This window comes from Mus musculus, chromosome 6 (assembly GCF_000001635.26).
Source record: "Mus musculus strain C57BL/6J chromosome 6, GRCm38.p6 C57BL/6J".
NCBI classification, from domain to species: Eukaryota; Metazoa; Chordata; class Mammalia; order Rodentia; family Muridae; genus Mus; species Mus musculus.
The window spans coordinates 91,838,866-91,852,098 of NC_000072.6; the positions used below are offsets into that span (position 1 = coordinate 91,838,866).

At 49.8% G+C, this 13,233-nt stretch overlaps 2 protein-coding genes across 3 annotated transcripts in view; one reads left to right on the forward strand and one right to left on the reverse strand.

The window, feature by feature from the left end:
• The window catches only part of Grip2 (glutamate receptor interacting protein 2), an 82,503-nt gene extending 77,414 nt beyond the window's left edge, over positions 1 to 5,089 (reverse strand). Inside the window, exon 1 of the mRNA XM_006506104.2 lies at positions 4,817 to 5,089. Coding sequence (XP_006506167.1) covers positions 4,817 to 4,871 — 55 coding nt within the window. The 5' untranslated portion in view covers positions 4,872 to 5,089. The remainder of the gene's footprint in view (positions 1 to 4,816) is intronic.
• Ccdc174 (coiled-coil domain containing 174) overlaps positions 4,289 to 13,233 on the forward strand; it is a 56,696-nt gene continuing 47,751 nt past the window's right edge. For both annotated transcript variants that reach the window (XM_030255347.1, XM_006505998.4), the window contains exon 1: positions 4,289 to 4,462. The gene's annotated coding sequence lies outside the window, so the exon portion shown is untranslated. The remainder of the gene's footprint in view (positions 4,463 to 13,233) is intronic.

Below are 13,233 nucleotides of genomic sequence, written 5' to 3' on the forward strand. Positions count from 1 at the left end.
CAGCTTAGGACAGAGAAGTCAGGAGCAGAGGGAACTTTGATGCCTTCCTCTGGTCGTATCTCCTGCCATGCTGAAGCATGCACGGGGAGAAAGGATGCAGAGGGCTAGCCTTAGAGCCAATTTCTGTTTTGTTTTCTTTTGTTTCTTGTTTAAATAATTACCCACTCCCACCCCCAATTGCTATGGAAAGGTGGCCCATAGCTTTGTTCCCTGGACACCCTTCTAAGGAGAATCTCTTCACTTACGCTGTACAAGAAAAGGAAATGTTCCAAAGATGGGGAGGGAAGGAAAAGCCCAATCACAGCTTCACTTCACCCAGCAGGCCAAGTGGGGGCGGGGCAGCCATTCACTGACATCACCCGCCTCGTCATGGGAAATAACTTCCGCCGTTCAAAGCCTTATTTGCATTTTTGGAGGCACAAGGAGGCATTTAAAATCAGCTTGGGTGTTGACATTCAGTTATTAAAACCAAACAAAAGATCCCTTCCCGAGTCTGGCTAGTTCTTCTTAAATTTATCGGGTCCCCACTACCTGATTTAAAGCCCTGAGCAGATGTTTCACAGCAGGACGTCCATCAGCTCCAGATGCCGCTTTGTTCAAGCTGCGTGCATGGCACGCACTGGCAGTCACACTCACGCAGAGGGCCTGGGGCTGTGAGCATCCAAGGCTCTCTCCGGCATTTGGCATGCCCACAAGGACCATTTGTAACCCTGCCTGCAGGTCTGACAGAGAGATGAGCAGCAGAAGTGAGTAGCCAATCACATTCCATCCTATCATCTTTCCCGTTGTCTCCTAGGTAACCGACACAGGGACACATCAGCTAGCTGGGTACCACAGGACACAGGCGTGTGCGTGCACAACCACTTGCATGCCATCCTAACAGTCTGTAATTCCAGACAGTTGGCACGCGCCTGTCAGTACCCTGGACAGCTCCCGCACCCTCCTAGGGCCTGTTGTAGAAGCCTCGGGGCTTTCCCCGCATCTGCCCTGTACTCTGTCAAACCTCTGTTTGGGATGTCTCGCCCAGCTGCTATTCACACTTCTCGGGATCCTGCTTATCTGTAAAGACAGCACAAGCTTGGGTTCTAAGGTTCTCACCAAAGTCCCTGCCACTGGGCCTGAACATATTGCATCTCAAGATCTGGCTCATTCAGTCTTACAGCTTGTTAATCTCCGGCTTGTCTCCTTCCTTGCCGCCAAATCACAGGGTTCACATGTATGACCCCTGCATACCTATCCTTTTCTCTGTACCCGCTGCTCCTGGCTCAAATCACTGCTCCTCTGCTCTGGGCCTAGCAACTGAAGTCACCTTTCTTGACCACCTGCGCCTTGCCTGAAGAAATCTCTTTCCCTGGGACTTTACAGTACATTTCCCCCACTCTGAAGCTGTCCCTCCTCATTGACTTGCATACTTCTTTATCTTTCCCTTGAGTGTAAACTGTCCCTGCAGGTCTTTTGTTCACAGTGGGACCCTCCACACAGAACAGAGCCCTGGGCATACTGGCTGCTGCTGCTTCGTTTCCCACCTCTGTGGAGAAGGATGGGCATCTTCTGATATCCCCTGACTAACATCCCAAGAGGGTGTCAGAGAGTAGGAAGGACCAATAAAGGAGCAACCCAAATCAGGCCAACCCACAGAAGATGCTGCTGGCAGACAGCCGACCATCTCCATGGAGTTGCACAGGGCCTCTTCTCGTCCCTCAGTACCATCCTCCACACACTGAGTACCTTGGATGCCTGGCAGACTGAAGCAACTTTCCACTAAAGACCAGTTTTTGGTGTTTCTAATGCACAGTCATTGGCTGCTGTGTGCATGTATGTGTATGGGGGAAATCTTTCATGAAGCACTCGCTGCAATGAATAGAAGAGAATGTGTCACTGTCTATAGGAGCATGAAGGTCAAGGTGAAGGTTCACTAGAACTTCTCTCTCTCTCTCTCTCTCCCTCTCTCTCTCTCTCTCAAACACACACACACACACACACACACACACACATGAACACGAACACACATAGAGTGAGCATCTGGAAGCAAGTTATCATACAACTCTCCCCACAATGGAATGGCCATGTGTTTCCCTCTTCCAAGAACCTGGCCACTACTCCAGGCCCTAAAAATTGTGCCAAGTAGTCCTATCTCTTGAAGTCAACCTCAGAGTGCAAGACCAGACAGTGACCAAATAGCCATAGCATAGACACTACCCTGTGGAGTCACCTGGGTCCTAGCAATGAAGACCGTCACAGAGGCTGTGACACATCACAAACTCCACACTGGGTCCCGAGCCCTCCACTGATCAGTGTATTAGATTGTTTCCCCAAATCTAAGGTCAGGTCAGCTGTAACACTCAGGAAGGAAGACCTCCTATTGTGTCCTATTACACTAGGACAGGACAGCAGGGACTCTTCATGACACCTGCAGGGTGAATGACAATCTAAAGTTGCAAAACAGGGTGGTGAACTTACCTAGGATACATGAGGCCCTGTCCAGTGCTTAACACTGACAAAGGAAAGGGGTGGGAGATTAGCATGGCCAGGGTCCCACGGCTGATACTTAGAGAGGCTGCCACAGCTTCAGCTGTCAACCTGACACTAGCCTGGAGTCACCTGGAAGAGGGAACCTCCATGAAGAAATTGCCTCCATGGGCATACCTGTGAGGAATTTCATCGACTGCTAACGTTGGAGGGCCCAGCCCACTGTGCAGGAACAGCACAGAGCATGTAGGCCTGGACTCTGTCTTAAAAGGTCAACTAAGCATGAGCCAAGAAACAAGCCCAGAAAGAAGCAGCATTTTCTTCATGGCCTCTATCAGTTCCTGCCTCCATATTCCTGCCCCGAGTTCCTGCCCCGGCTTCCCACTATAACGGACTGTGACCTATAAGCAAAATAAATGCTTTCCTTCCCCCCCCCCCCAGTTGCTCTTGGTTTTGACGATTATCGCAGCAACAGATAAGCAAACTAGGACAGAGATATTAGACAGACTTGAGTCTGGTCCCAAAGGCCTTACATTACCCAGCAAGGCACCCAGAGGAGTCAGTCTTGTACAAAACATCCCTTTGTCTGAGTAAGCACCTCTCTGATAGACGCCAGGGGCCCTGTCTCTGTATCTCTTCTGCTGTCTGCTTAGCTCACCTCCCACCACCCAGCCTTTTGTCCAGCGGGACCCACATCTCAGAACAAACCCACGGGAACCAATTTTCCTGCAGTCCAGAGAAAGCCAGAGATCTTGTCTCTTTAAAATAGTAATTTCCTGTCTCGAGATGGCTGCATCAGCCACCCATGATGTAGCGCTGAGGTCAAGAATCAACCCCAACTAAGATTTTCCAGGAAAGGCTGAGTGCTGCCTGTCACCAAGGAAATGGCCTCTGTCCAACAGAAGGCAGCCATGGCAGGCAAAGCTCCCAGGGGTCAGTGACCCCATCCCTCACTGGTGTCACAGACCTCATATGCACTCCTTATGTAGGGAATACATGTCACCACCTGCTTTCTCACACACCCTGTACTGTGCATCACACGGTGCTCTATGTACACTTGTCAAATGACCCAGGTCACAGGCCCCAGTGTGCCCATGGAGCAGGGGAGGGGTTGAACAAGAGAGCAGCACTTTCCCGACCAGGACATTATAGCTCCCAACTTCAAAGCTGGCTCTGGGCTATGTGTTGGGTTAGGACTAAGTCCTCAGAAAAGACCTAGCCAAAAGACCCAGCCAAAAGACCTAGCTGTTTCCAGAAAGCCCATATCTGGGGGAGGGGGGGAGCCTGTGTCGGGGTGCACCTGGCTGAACTAGAATTCCTTCTTGATTTGCCGGCTCCCTGAGAACACTTCATACCCCCAACTGACGGCCCTACTCAGTGCCTCCCTCTTCACCTCAGGCAAGAAACTTCCCCCTCCGTGTCCCTAAGGTGCCCAGATGGGCCATTCAGCTTCTGAGTGCTAGGCCCATAAGCATCATAGGCACCAACTCAGGCTTGATGGATTATGGAGGTCTAAGCAGAACCAGTTCCACAGGCCCACCGCTCCTCAGAGCAAGCTTAGGAAATGGAGACTGTAAATTTCAACTTGGGGGCTAAAAGACACCTAAAGCTTTTGGGTCTTATAAATTTAAGTTCACATCCCAACTATCCCCACTTCCGGGCTGTGTGACCTTGGGGACCGGGCTTCACCTCTCTGAGGCCATTCTCACCTGTAAAGTGGAAAGAATCACAGCGCCCCCGAGAGGTGGTTGTGAAGGTTAAAGACAGGGGCAGGTGTGAGGCAGTGCTCGTGCCACCCAGTGTCGCCCTCAAATGTGAGCTGTGGAGCCGGGGATGGCAGCTGCCTTTTGCCTCACCTGGTCCGGGACTCGCGGCCCTAGCAATTCCTAATTAGCACCAAACCCAAACTTTGCTCTGTTGTGACAGCCCGGCGCAAGTCTTTCCACTGCCGCTTCACCCTCATCCTCTACCCTGCGGGTGGTGAAGACAACAGGTAAGGGGAGGGGCAGCCTGGAGGTGCGGCGTCGCAGCGCTGCGGCAGGGGAAGCCAAGCAGGGACCCTCGTCAGCGCCAGTCTCTTTATAACTTGGGCTGCTGCGGGCTCCGGGTGCGTGCAGTGCCGCAGGCCCAGAGTGCGCAGGAAAGTTGGGCGCAGAGCTCTGTCGGATCGGGGTCCCTGCGCTCTCGGCCCCGCGGGCGGCGCGGAGGAGGAGGCACGTGGCTGTTAATGGCCCGGATCCTCTGCGGCTGTGCGCACCGCGGTCCTGTCGAGCTCTGAGCAAAGCGCGCGTCCCGCGGTGACCCTCGGGCCCCAGGGACACCCGGCCCCTCCGCGCCCGCGTCCTACCTTCGTCCGGCAGCCGCTGCAAGCAGAGCGCGAGGTTCCTGCGCCAGCCCCGCATCCCCGCAGCCGCCGGGCGGCCCCACCCGGCCTCGCCCCCGCCGGGCCAGGCGCAGCGCAGGGCTCCGGAGGCCGCGGGCCCAGCGCACGGGGCATGAGCGGCCGGCTCGGTAGATGCCGCCGGCTCCGCTCCGGCTTCCGCGCCCGCCCGCGGCTGAGCAGCGGCTCCCCGAGAGCGCGCGCTTTCCCGGCGGAGGCGGGGCGGGGCGGCGCGGGAGCCAGGCGGGAGGGGCGCCTGGAGGAGGAGGGCCTCGCACCCGCAACCTGCCAGCGCCGGCCTCCCGCCCCAGCGTTCTGCACTCAAGGATTCATGAATGAACGATTGCGTGGGGGAATCTATGCATACGTGCATGGATGAATGAATGAATGAACGAACGAACGAACGAAAGAACAGGTCAGTAAGTAAAGGAATGATATGAATGCAAGGATGAATGAATGATTGCATTGTGAATAAATGGATGAGAGAGTAAACAAATGAATGCATGGGACGAATAAATGCATGCATGCATGGGAATGAATGGGTTAGTAAGAAATGAACAAATGCATGAATGAATGGATGACCAGATGGGTGAACAAATGAACGAGTGGGTAATAGACTGAAGGGGTGTGAATAAGTGACTGATTGAATAAATGAATGAGGTCATAAAATGATTATTTCCTCATTGATTAATGAGGAAATTAATGAAGGGAATAGGTGACTGTTAAATGAATCCAGCTTTACCTATGACAGGCAAAAGGCATCCAGGACCCTGCCCTGAGGCCTGCTCTAGAAGGGAGGCCTGAGGCTTGGATTGTGTAAGTGAAGCCAGAGAGGCTCAGGAAGGGTAGGGCTCATCTGAAGATGATTGTCTGAACATCTGGGGAAAGGGGGAGTGGGAGGATGTCTGCTGGGTTTGTCTCTGTACCTAGAATGGTTCCACCCCATCAGGCTGGCAGCTGTTGGGCTCAGTAGACCTCAGCTCTGAGGAACAGCTTAGAACAGCCAGGTGTGGAGAGGGAGGGTACAAGAGGATCTCTCTGGTCGAGTGATGGGCAGATAGGTGCACAGCCTCCGCCTGGAGCCTAGGTCTGTCAGAGCTTAACTATGTCTGTGGGAAAATCATTAATCTCTCTGAGCCTCCCTCCCTCTCTGAAGCTGCAAATCTGAGAACACCATGATGTCCCAGCAGGTCAAGTCAGGCTGGAGCCAGGAGTTTGTGTTCTAGAAGGGAACCTCATGGCAGAATTGGAGGCTTGGTCTATCAGCCCATCCATTTAAACTCTGGCCCTCAGAAGGAGCACCTTTGAAAGAAGAGTGTGACTTCAGATCCTCAACTATTCGTTAAGGTTGCTGTAATTGACCCCATTTAGCAAATGAAGATACTGGGGCTCAGAAAGGTGAAGCCCAGTGCCCAATGCCACACAGCCAGGGGCTAGCAGAACTGACATTTAAATCTGGGTCTGCCCAGCTGCAAGGCACCCCAGTCAGCACTACCCACGAAGCCTGACATATACGCTTGTCACTTATTTGTGCTCCTAACAACCCTTGATGGATCCCATCACAGGCTGCAATTCATTCCGAACCATTAATCACTCCACTCAGCAGGACTGAGGCTGAGAGCCAGGGAGGGGCAGATCAGCCAGACTCAAGTTTGCAAAGTGAATTCCGGAACTAGGCCTAATAATAGCTGTGTGTCCCATGGGAGAGTGGGTATCCACAGGGAGCTGTGCACCCAACAAAGGAGTGAGTCTCCATGCAGGGGGACTGCACGTTTCTCCCATCTGTGCCCAGAATGATGGTCGCTATGGCTAGAATGCCAGCGTTCCAAGGAGGATGGGGTAGATTTACTGATGGAAGAGGAGAAGATCCCTATGCTCAGACAGGGCCCCCAGAAGAGGCCAATGAGGCATTCAGGAGACAGTGGCAGGGGGTAGGGACAGCCTGTGTGGGGAGGGTCTTCAGTGACCTGTTGCTGAAAAACAGGCCACTTGCTGTCATGTAGTACAGCCACTTCACCATGACTATGGATTCTGTACATAGGAATTTGGGCAAAAAGAATACGTAACAATCCTACAAAGATATAGAGAATGGGGCAGGATGCAGGGCAGCTGACAACTGGGGCTGGGATCCTCTGGGATATTCTCTTGCTGGTTGGTTCCTGGTGTCTGCAACTTGAGCTGGCACTGATCCTCAAAGGTGGGATGAGTGAAGACTGACCCTCCCCCGTTTGGGAGAAGGGCTAGTCAGTTACTCTAACGCAGCTGGAGTCATCCAACTTATCAAGAGAAGTTGTTGGTTTTGACTCGTGGATTCAGAGGTTTCCAGCCTCGGTCACCTGACCTGGCTGTGTGGGGCCTGTGGTGGCACACATCTCGGGAGAGCTCTCAAGGCTAGGAAGCAGGACCTGCAGAAAGCAGGACCTGAATTAGCCCCTACACAAGCATCTTTCTAATGACCTGAAGATCTCTGGACTCCAGCCTTTTGATATTTCTCCACTTCCCACGAGCACCGAGCTGGAGACCAAGTCTTTAAAATGTGAGTCTCTGGGGTGTCCCTCAGATTCAACCGACAGCAGCATGTGAATGCACAGATGGCCCCTGAGTGACGATGAGCTGACTCGGGACCTGTTGACTGGATGGTGATGTAAAAGTGACACACAGTGCTCTGTAGAAAGAGCTGCTCTTGGCTCTGAGCAGCAGTTCATGGTCAGGTACTCAGCTCTGTCCATCCCAACCAAGAGGGACATGGCCTGACATCTGCTTAGCCAGCTGCAGCTGAGCTATGGTGGGCCACAGGCCAGGCGTGTTCTGGGTATTTTCAACCTGGGATACTTTTGCAGTGGGTTTCTATGAACAGAACCCCACTGTAATGCACATAGTGTGGAGCTAGGAGAAGCAGCAGCCCAGGACACCCTGTCCTGGGGCTATGACATAAGTTATACCCAGAGAAACAGAAATGGAAGGAAAAGGAATGGGACAATGAGCTGCCTGGCCTCCTAACTGAGACATGGCCTCTGGTGACTTTCTAACTGGACCTCAGTTGTGTCCTTTGTAAAAGAGAAATAAACTCAACCCTGCCTGCAAGGGTTGACATGAGAATTGAATGAGTTTACATGCATGACTAAGGCGTCTTCTGTTTGCCTCACAGAGAAGGCACTATGGAAGTGTGAGGTCCTCTGAAGAACAGTAGTTGCATGGCACAAGGTTGTCAGGCTAGCTGATAAAAGCTGGCTGTTGCCACCTCAATGGCACATGTTCGGCCCATGAAGCTGGCCTGCCTGCCACACGGTATGCTCCCCCATCCTACATAGCCTAGGCTTCTGAGCAGGTAGGTCCCAGTGTGTCCCTGTTAGAAGGCTGGAAAAGACTACAAGACCTGCTGCAGACAGGAACCAGACTCAGCCAAGGTCATTTCCAGGGTCCAGGCACAGATCCTGGGCCCAGCTTGGCTTCCAGGCCCTTTGGCTTGGGTTCCCTGGAAATACAAAGGGAGGGGGAATCAGCTCTGGTGCACTAGAGCTCCAAACACTCACTGACTGCAATTTGGGGAATCTGCCAGCCTTTGGTGGAGGGTAGACAGAATTGGGCTCGGGAATGTGGGGTGGGTAGGGTAGAGGGAGCTGAGACAAAACACTGGGGCAGAGGAAATCACTGTCATTAGTTATCATTTTTAATGTAAAAACCAAACAGGAAGCTTTCCTAGCATTTGACATGGAATGACAACCAGCATATACATTCAATTTATAACCATGTACATACTTTGGGGTATGGACTCCCAAGCCATTTTGCCCACAAAGGACCTGGAAGTTCAGAGAGCCTTGTGCCAAAGTAATCACCCCAGCACAGGCCAGCCCTCTGGGTGAGTCTACCTGCAGTCAGCACTAACAGTTGCTCTGCAATTACTGCAGGACCCAGCAGGCTCCCAGCAGCCTTTGTGCTCTCACTGCAGCTCCTGTATAAGGCACCACATGGAGCTGAGTGGAGCCCAGCCTCCCCCTTGTCCCTAGCTGTTCTTCATTCTTCCCTGATGATTGCCACTGCACAGTTGGTATTCTACATGCTTCTATGCCCTTTGCCTTCTGCAACATAATCCAGATCTTTCTGTTGGCCTAACCGGGGACAGTGTTGAGCATTCAAAAGAGCAAAGGATTTGCAGTTACATAGCCAGGGCCCGAACCCCACACCGTTATTCCATACATTCTCTATGTGGATGCTTATTAAGATCCCACCAAGTGCGAGCCACTATATTTCATGCTGGAGTACAGCAGTGACCGGATCAAAATCTTTGCTCTCATGAGCTAACATGCCAACAGATCAGCTCGCCTAATCCACAAACCCAGTAATACCACTGCACTTCTCTGAGCTTCAGTTTACCTACCTTGGAAGTAGAGCTTACAGCATGACAAATGTAAGGGGCTGGGAACATTTGCAGAGGCATTCCATGTGCCTAGATCTAGAATGAACCTCATTCGAACCGTGCTTTCTGCAGCTATTGACAAATACAGATGATGAAGGGAAAGAGGTTCCCAAGGAAAAGTGGGGTGTGTAGAGCATGAACTAGCCCCTTGAGGGGCTTTCTGTACTATCAGGCCAGGAATAAAGAAGCCCATAATATTCTGGCATGGAGGCGAAGTTCTCTAGCCCCAGAAACTCTGCTTTACCCTGACTGCCAGAGAGGCTAGATGCTGGCTCTGCTCCTTCATTATCACATGGTCCCCAGAGGAAATGGATCCCTGGTCCCTGGTAAAACCAGCAGTATCTAGTGGAACAAAGGCTTGGGACCCAGGATTCTCAGCATTTGAGTTGCACAAATTGTATGTGTGTGTGAGTGTGTGTGTATTCAAATGCATGTGAAGGTCAAAGGTCAATTTTGAATACTGTTTCCTGAAAGCTGTCCCCCATTGTTTTTGAAACAGCCTCTCACTGTGACTTGGGTCACTTTACTGACTGAAGCATCTCTCTAGCCCCAAGACTTCTATTCTTGGGACACAATACGGCTGTAGTTATCCAGGTGCAGGGTGGAGTGAAGGGAAAAGAACAGGGAAACGGGGCTAACCTATTCTCAGCACGGTAGTTCAGCCATGGACATCACTTGCCTACCTGCCTAGTCAGACCACAGCCTTAGCCCTCCTCAGTCACCTAGAGACCTTTTAGGGAGTATGTTCCTAGAGGGCTCAGGGTTCCGATCTTTTAAATGTGGTTTGAATAAGTGTCCCCCAAAGGTCTAGTGTTAACTATGTGGTTGTAGACCCATGAAGCTGTGGGTGGTGGTGATGGAAGAACCATTAAGAGGTGAGGCTTGGTGGGTGGAAGTAAGACCACTGGGATATGCTCCTCAAGGGGATGTCAGAACATGGTCCCTTCTTTCTTGTTCACTTCCTCCCGGCCCAGCTCCTTGCTCTGTCCCACCATGATAAACCAGGATGTTGTTGCTGTCGTCTAGTTTTAAGCTTTGCAGTCCAGGCTGGCCTTGAATCCACAGAGATTCATCTGCCTCTACCTTCATAGTGCTGCGTTTAAAGATGTGCCCCACCATGCCCATCCCTCCATGATAAACCTAGGGCAACAGGGTCGAGGGACTATGGGCTGTCTATGTTTGGCAGGGTCTTACTATGCAGCCCTAGCTGGCTTGAACTTGCTAGCTGGCCATGAACTCAAAAAGTTTCATCCATGCTGGGCAGTAGTGGTGCATGCCTCTAATCCTAGCACTTGAGAGGCAGAGGCAGGCAGATTTCTGAGTTCCAGGCCAGCCTTGGTCTACAGAGTGAGTTCCAGGACAGCCAAGGCTACACAGAAAAACTCTGTCTGGAAAAAACAAAAAAAGAAAAAGAAGAAAGAAAGAAAAGAAGAAGTTTCATCCTATCTATGCTGCCTGAGCGCTGGGATCAAAGACCTACTGCACCATGCTTTACTCAATGCAATTTTAAGTTCAAATAGAGTGATATACGCTTGCTGTGTCCACAGCCACAGGAAAGGGAACCGTCCTCTGGAGAAATAAGCAGTTCTTCCGTGTTTCATGCATCATATCTGACTTTCCATTTAAAAGCAAGTTTTTAACAACTGTACCAGTTAACAGATAAGATGGGAAGAGAAAAGCAAAACAAAACAAAAAAAGCCATAGAAATAGAAATAGACCAAGAAGTTTAGTATTGTTACTGTAGACAATGTAGTATTATCGCAGAAGACAGTGTCATCAAACACGGGCTTAGAAATGGCCGAGAACAAAGCATTCTAGAGACTACAACAAATTTCATCCAGCACCAGGATCTATAAGAAGATTTAAGGACAGTGACAACAAAAAAAGTGGGCCCTGACATCAAGAACCCGACGCTTACAGCTTAATAAACACATCTTCAGAGGGTTAGCGACTTGGAAGGCAGTCTTTTTACCAGAGATGCAGGAAACTATTATGTTTATATGTATAAGGAATTAATGAAAAACACAGAAATGAAACCTGGGGCCAAGGAGAAACCTGCACTATCCGTGTAACACTGACACCAGGCAGGAAGAAGAAATAAAATGGAACAGAAACAATATTTTTCATAATGACCCAAAATTTCCAAAATTAGTGGGAAAATTAGACATTAATTTCTTAGCAGGATAAATTAAAGAAAAATCATATTTAAACATATAAGAAAAACTTCTAAAATCCAAAATCAAAGTAGTCACAAAGACCAAAACATTGTTGTCTCATCTGTGTATGGAATCTGCAAAATGAAGGTCACACAAGCAGAGCAAAGAGCGAGCGGTAGATACCATTGCCTGGAATTTGGGACTGGAGAATCTTGGTTAAAAGAGACAAAATTGGGAGCAGGAGAGGTGGCTTGGCAGTTAGGATCGCTGGATGCTCTTGCAGAGGACCTGGGTTCCATTCTCAGGACCCACATGGCAGCTCACAACCATCTGAAACTCCAGTTGCAGGGGGGATCTGATGCCCTCTCCTGAACTTCTCTGGCGTTACATGCATGTGGTACATAGATATACATGCAGGAAAAACACTCGTGCACATACAAATAAACAAAATTTAAAAAAGAGAGAGACAAATTTTTGAAACAAATAGAGGAACAAATTTAACAATTCAGTTGTACAGCGAGGTGTCTATAAATAACAATGAACTGTATATTTGAAAAACCATGTCAAGCATGGTACACACCTTTAATCCCAGAACTGAGGAGGCAGAGGCAGGCGGATCACTCTGAGTTTGAGGTCAGCCTGGTCTACATAGCAAGTTCGAGGCCAGCCAGGGATACACAGGAAGACTCAAAACATTCAAACATTTTTGAATATCTTCTGGGATTCAAATTCATGATAGCAATGGGAAAAGTTTAAATGAAATGAAAGTAGTCTAAGACCTGGCATTTTTCAAAATAGGAAGTATAAATTTGCACTCGATTCTAATGAATCAAAGGGAGACTGTAATATTAAGCTAACAACTAAGGCAGTAAAGGATTTTTCATTGATATCCTAACCCAGGACGTATGAAGCAGTAACATATACTTCTCAGTTCCTCTCAGATAAGGAAAGAAAAGAGAGGAAGCAAACAAAATAGTTAGGACTGACAAACATTAGAGAGGTAAGGATAAGGTGAAATTAATTCATTGAATATTTTGTAAGTACTTAGAGCAAGGAGTGGGCTCCGCAATTAAGGCAGAGTCGCTTCTGCCATTTGAAATAGAATGTAAAGACAAGAGAGGAATTCAGGAGATGGCCCAATGGACAGAGCTTGCTATGTGAGCTTAAGGACCTGATGATGTGGGATCCCCACATGCACCTGTAACCCCACCTCTGGAGGGGCTGAGACAGCCATTTCCCTAGCCTGGACTAGTGAGCTCCAGGTTCAAAGAGAGACCCTGTCTCAAAACAATAAGGTGGAGAGGAACTGAGGAAGACATTCTAGTGGTAACCCCTGGCCTCCACATGAACCTGCATGGGCAGGCAGACATGCACACACATGTACACACACCAAACACATACAAAACATGGAGAGAGACAGAGACAGACAGAGATGCAGGTCCATAGGGAACACAGACTACCGGGTAGGCAGGGGAACACTGAAGAATGTGATTAAACAACATATTTATGTTTGCAATTGTGAAGGAAAAGAATGATGGAGACCCTTGGATCACCAAGCTCCCAAATCATAAAAGCATCTATTTAAGAGACCTGGGTTCATCCGGTCAATCCTGTCATTTTGTAGGCCAATAGACTGATGTGTAAGCAAAAAGATAAACTTCAAACATAAGCATGTATTCATGATTTTCACATTGCCATGACAAAGCGCTCAAGAAGGAAGGGCTTCCATTAGCTCGCAGTCTGGGGTGAAGCTGGGAAGATGTGTGAACAGGAACGTCAAGGGCTGCTCACACTCACCCACAGTCAAGAGC